The following is a 6,000-nucleotide window of genomic DNA, read 5'->3' as shown; positions in this document are numbered from 1 at the left end:
CCCCACCCGCCTCCCATTCAGGTGGGTCTCTCTCAGATGAATCTGCTTCCCTTTCCTCTGTGGCGCTTGCCACCAGGGGATATCCAATTGTGTCACTGCCTATGGACTGGTCAGTCTGAGGACTCTGCTGTCTGCCTCCAGCGCAAGTGATCACGAAAGAATTATCGAATGAACACGTGAGGACACGCCACTGCAAGGGGAGGGGACTCATCCTTGTTGGCGGCCTCCCTGTCTGCTCGGGGGCCCCCGTGCGAGGCCATTTATGAGCATTAGCTCATTGGAGTTCTGTAATGACCTCGGGAGGTAGGTACTCATAATTCTGTTTTACAAAAAAGAAATCTAAGCCTCCAAATATCCAAGGGAGACCACACAACTAGTGACAAGCAGAGCCAGCCAGGTTGGACGCCAAGCGGGCCTGTGGCCCGAGACCAAGTGCCACCATCCTGCTCTATGCGGCTCCCAGGCATCACTCTGAGACCCGGTCATGCCTGGCTTGATGGCATCTCTTCCCAGAGGTCCCCATGATGTTTTCACCCCAGAATTTGCCTCCTTCGTTATAAATGACCCTCCCTGATTTGTTTCTGGTTGCCCTTCCTCTCTTATGAATTTTGGTTCTCCACACTAAATCTCCAAGAGTTCTTGCCACACAGTGTGCAGGGGTGCAGTGAGGAGGGACGCACCCCCGTCTGCTAGTGCATTAACCTCCGGGCCGCCTGGCCTCCATCTCGCTGGCAGAGGAGGCCGCTCCAAACCCAGCCCGCGGTGCAAGATGAAGCCACTTCTTGGGGATCATTTTAGCTAAAGACTCTGTGTTCCATATTCATGATGAAATGCAAATTTCCATGTTCATGGGCAACCAGTAGCATGGTACTGGGAAAGAGTTCCAGCTGGTTAAATTTAGGGTCCTGAACAAATTCCAAACCAAGAATATTTTTTGGCAAGTGCCATAGCATTTTCATCTGATGGCAAATGGGATTTTTTTTATTTTCAATCCTGTGCGCCCTGGCTTCTCAATAATCGGTTCTTCTGCGAGGGCCAAGTGCCAGTGGCTGTGCTGCCTCCATGGCGCCTCCCCTGTGAGTTATTCCATCCTGGCTGCTACAGAGAGAGAGAGCAAGAGAGCGAGAATGAGAGCAAGAGTGAGAGGTGCCTCTCGATCCTGACAGTTTGGGAAATGGGATAAGATGTGTACATATGTTCTGACTCCTTTCATCCCCTCCAGTCTGGTTCTTCCTCCCCATGCCCACAATGCCATGCTCTCTCTGGGAGCCTGTGTAAGAGCTGGGTTCTAGAAAGTTCTCTCTTCCTGCCTTTAACCTTCTCCTTTGGCTTAGACTGGTTACATGCTCACCCTCTGGATTCCTCCGCTGGCTGGCCTTTCCGCTTACCTCCCTCCCAAGCTCCCAGAGTCTGTGTGACCCTCTCCCCCCTCATCCCGCCCACTGGCTCACTCAACCCCTTCTGGTCTGGGAAAACAGGGCTACCAGCCCCGGACACTCCCTGTGTGCCAGGCCCCTTTCCAAGCCCTTTATAAGACAAACTCATGGAATCTCCAAACAATCCTATGTGATAGGCACTCCCCACCTTATAGAGGAGGAATCAGAGGCTCAGAGACATTAAGTGACCTGCCCACGGTCACCGGGCTAGAGAAGGGGAGACCCCCGGGATGCGGCCTGACTTAATTAATGGTGCTGCTGTTCTGCTTCATGACATCTGGTGTTAAGAACAGGCACAGACAGGGTGAAACACACCCAGGTGTACGGCTAAGCCCCGCCCTGCTAAGGACCCTAGGCAAATCAGATCATCACGCCAAGCGTCTGTTTGCCTGTAAAATGGGCATGAATTTGTTCCTCTCTCATTGGGTGGTTTTAAACGATGAAATGTGAGGACAGCTAGCAGTGAACCTGGCGCCACGCAAGTCTTGGTCCTCTTTGCAGAGCCATCAGTGTGGCCCTGGGCTGTGTGAGCAAGGGGCCTGCATGGAGGGTGGGCAGCCACATGGCAGCATCCTGGATCTGAGTCCAGTCCACCCAACCTCTCACCCCACACCCCTGTTCATGTCCCTCTGCCACATGGCCATCTGTTCCTGAAACTGTTCCGGCTTAGTCAAGGCAAGAAAACTTGGGAGGCCTCAAGCCCCATAAGGAGAAAAAGCTGTTCTGGAGAAGTAGGAAGCTTGTGTTCAATGGCTTCACCCTCCACAAGCATCTGCGACGCCCCTTTTCACGGGCACGTGAGCACGCGTGCGTGAGTTGCATCCAGGTGCACACACTGTAGGTGGACTCCCACGACCGAAGCCTATTCTCCACCTTTCCAAAGGGGCCAGTCTAATCAGAAAGCAAATTCCAACACGCACTCCAAAAGAAAATAACAAAACAAAAAAACCCCAAACTTTACTTGCATTTAGCCGTTAATAAATAATTTACAATATGTACATGCGGTGACACTCGACACAGGTCGCAGACACAAGGACGCAGTGAGGAGTCCCCACTTCCAAGCAGAACGCGATCAAACACAACCAAAATAAAGTGCTTCACTTTTTACTTCCAACATAGGGACCATCTAAAAACCAGCAGGGCGGGCGGGGCCGCGCCTCCCACCTGCCGGCCCCTGCTGGGGCAGAGAGGGGACCTCTTGGAGGGGAGGCAGGGAGCCTCCTGGGCCAGTGTATGAGAGGTCCCTGGGGAACAGCAGGAGGGCTGCCAGGCTGGGGGGCCAGGTCGGTGTGGGGCTGTGGGAACCGCCCTCCTGGACCTTTGGGAGTGGAGCCCGAGCCGGCCTTGGCCCCTGGGCTCTCTGGAACAGCAGCAGAGGCAGGGCCTGGTTCAGGGCTCCTCGGATGGGGGCCAGGGCTCTGGGTGGCAAGCGTCTCCGGGCTGTGTGGCCACGGGCTGGAGGGCGGGGACTAGGGGGACGGGACCCTCCAGGGATGCTCAAGGTGGAGAAGCTCGCAGACCCTGCTCCTCCGCCTCCCCAGCGCGGACGTGGGTGGCCGGGCGGGGGGCGGGGCTTGGCGGGCAGGTGGGGAGGGGCGAGGATCAGGGCAGGCCAGCTGGCCCTGTCCGCCGCGTCTCCCGCCCGCGCCCTGCGGGCCCAGCTCCCTGCCCAAGGGCTCTTGCCACCTGCTGGAGAGAAGGGAACAGGGATCAAGGGCTAGAAACGAGGACGTGAGCTCCCGAGCACAGTGGACAACGGGGGGCCGGGGAGGCCCGTCCGGGGCCACGAGTGGCGTCGCTCAGACCTCGTGCTGACAGCACCGCTGCCCCTGGGGAGCCTGCGGCCCGGGCCCTAAGCGGGGACCCGCGCGCGGACACAGGCCGCCGGGCTGCGCGCGGCCGCTCTCCGGGCCCCGGCGGGCGCCACCTGCTGGTCAAAGGGGTTACAGCCCGCTGGAGGCGCCGAGCAGCCGCCGCCCCGACTCCCGGAGTCGTCCCAAAGCCCGAGGGGAAAGGAGGCCCTGCCTGGGTTGGGGGGGGGGGCGGTCCAGCCTCGCGGAGGCCTGGGCACCTCGGCCTAGTGTGTGCGAGTGTGCTCGTGTGAGTGTGTGTGTGCGTGTGGCGGGCGCGGGCAGCAGTCAGCTGGGCCTGATTCAGTGCATCGCTGGGGTGGGGGGGAGCTCGACTCTGATCGGTCCCAGGGTCTCCCAGTGTCTCCGGGGGTGGGGCGGGCGTGGGGGGCTCGGGCCTGAGGGGCTGTTTTGCACATTCACACTGGGGGCGGGTGGAGGGGAGCGGCTCCCCCCTCGCACAGCTCAACTGTCACGGACGGCACCGCACCGGGGCCCCCACCAGGCAGGGGGTGGGAGCGGGGGCTGGGGAGGTCACCCCGTCCACAGCTCCCAGCTCCCAGCTCCGCGGCCCGCCGGCCGGCGGCTCCCTCGGCCTCTGAGCTCCGCAGACGTGCAGGGCGCCCCCGGCCCCCGCCCCCTGCGGCCGCCCCCCCCCCCCCCGCCCCCCGCAGCCGCCCCGGGCTGGGGCCAGGAGCGCGCCCTCGGGCCTAGGCGGAGGCCACGGCCCGCAGCAAGGCGGGGAGCAGGGCTAGGAGCGCGAGGCTGCCCAGGCGCGGCCGGGGCGCGGCGGCCCGGCCCGGCGGCTCCCGCGTCCTCTCGTACAGGTGCAGCCTGTCCTTGTCGGAGTGCAGCATCTTGACGTCCTCCAGCGCGTAGTAGGCGGCCAGCGTGAAGTTGACGTCGCCGGTGGTGAGCAGGTCGAAGACGCAGGCCTGGTAGTAGAGGTCCTCCACCGGCAGCTTCTCCTTGCACTTGGCCGCCGCCGCCTCGTAGGGGAAGGTGTCCGCGGCGGCGGGCGCGGGGCTGCGGGCGCCGGGGCCCGGGAAGTCGATCTGCTGGTTGAGGGGGCAGCCCCGCAGGCAGAGGTAGAGGCCCTGGCCGTCGCGGTCCTCCACGGCGTGCACCACCTCCTCGGGCATGCGCACCGCGAACGTCAGGTAGCGGCCCACCTGGCGCACCACGATGGTGGTGCCGATGTACTTGGCCTGGATCTCCACGTGCTGGCCCGACACCTTCTCGGTGATCTTCAGACTGTTGGCCCCGTGCTTGTCCCCGCCGTTCTTGGAGCCGTCGGCGAAGGCGGCCGGGAGCTCGTCCATCTCGGCCTGGTACACCTTCTGGTCCACACACTCCTGGAAGTTCTTGAAGATGATGGTGAGCTGGGGGGGGGGGGGGGGGGGGGGGCGGAGACGGGGTTAGTGGTGCCGCAGGGCGCGTGCGGGGGCGCCGGACCGAGGAGCCCCCGCCGTGCCCCAAGCCCAAGCCGCCGGCCCGACCCGGTCACCTTTTGGTGCCACCGGCATTATGAAGCACTTAACATCCTTCTTTAAAGCAACGTGTTGGGATCCCTGGGTGGCGCAGCGGTTTAGCGCCTGCCTTTGGCCCAAGGCGCGATCCTGGAGACCCGGGATCGAATCCCACATCGGGCTCCCGGTGCATGGAGCCTGCTTCTCCCTCTGCCTCTCTCTCTCTCTCTCTCTCTCTGTGACTATCATAAAAAAAAAAATAAATAAATAAAGCAACGTGTTTTACTAGAGGACAAAGGGGGTTAAAGGAGAGAAGAACAGACCAAGAAACAGACTCTGAACTACGGAGAGCAGACTGACGACGACCAGACGGGAGTGGGGTGCGGGAATGGGGGGGACACGGGGAGGGGATGAAGATCATACTTGTGATGGGCACCGAGTGTGGTATAAAGTTGTCGAATCACTGTATTGCACGTCTGAGATTAAAATTACACCGTGTTGGGGGCGCCTGGGTGGCTCAGTGGGTTGAGCATCTGCCTTTGGCTCCAGGTGTGATCCTGCATCCCAAGATCAAGTCCCACATCCTTCTCTCCGTGGGGAGCCTGCTTCTCGCTCTGCCTATGTCTCTGACCCTCTCTCTGGGTCTCTCATGAATGAATGAATAAATAAATAAATAAATAAATAAATAAATAAATAAATAAATAAATCGTTTAAAAAAAATTACACCGTGTTGGAACGATACTGGAATTAAAAAACTTAGTTAAAACAAAACCAACTTGTTTTTAAAAAAAAGAGAAAACTGACTTAGGAGGGGAACTTTAGATCACTACCCTAAATAGAAAACCAGCTCATTTACTATATATAGAGGTGAACCATAAAAAGAAAAGCACAGCTAATTAAAAATAAAACTTCATTATCTATTGTAGTAGGCTGAGTAATGGCCTTCAAGATATCAGGCCCTAATGCCAGGAACCTGTGAAGGTTACCTTATAAGCAAAAGAGACTCTGCAGATGTGTTTAGGTTCAGGATACTGAGATGGAGAAGTTATCCTGGATTATTTGGGTGGGCCCTGCATACAAGCACACATGTCCTCCTAAGATGGAGCCAGAGAGAGGTTGGACCATCAAAGACGGAAGGCTCTTTCCATGGAGGCAGAGCCTGGAGGGGTATGACCATAGCCCAGGGATGCTGGCAACCACCAGAGGCTGGAAGAGCCCTGAACATACTCTCCTGGAAGCCAAAAG

At 58.8% G+C, this 6,000-nt stretch overlaps 1 protein-coding gene across 2 annotated transcripts in view; it reads right to left on the bottom strand.

Annotated features, from left to right (window-relative positions):
• Window positions 1-2,368: 2,368 nt before the first annotated feature.
• The window catches only part of RGMA (repulsive guidance molecule BMP co-receptor a), a 45,630-nt gene continuing 41,998 nt past the window's right edge, over window positions 2,369-6,000 (bottom strand). For both annotated transcript variants that reach the window (XM_025437069.3, XM_049108443.1), the window contains exon 4: window positions 2,369-4,668. In XM_025437069.3, the coding sequence (XP_025292854.1) occupies window positions 3,997-4,668 (672 nt within the window). In that variant the 3' untranslated portion in view covers window positions 2,369-3,996. The remainder of the gene's footprint in view (window positions 4,669-6,000) is intronic.

This window comes from Canis lupus, chromosome 3, assembly GCF_003254725.2.
Source record: "Canis lupus dingo isolate Sandy chromosome 3, ASM325472v2, whole genome shotgun sequence".
NCBI classification, from domain to species: Eukaryota; Metazoa; Chordata; class Mammalia; order Carnivora; family Canidae; genus Canis; species Canis lupus.
Note: the sequence above shows the minus strand (reverse complement) of the source record. Positions and strands in the feature narration are given on the sequence as shown.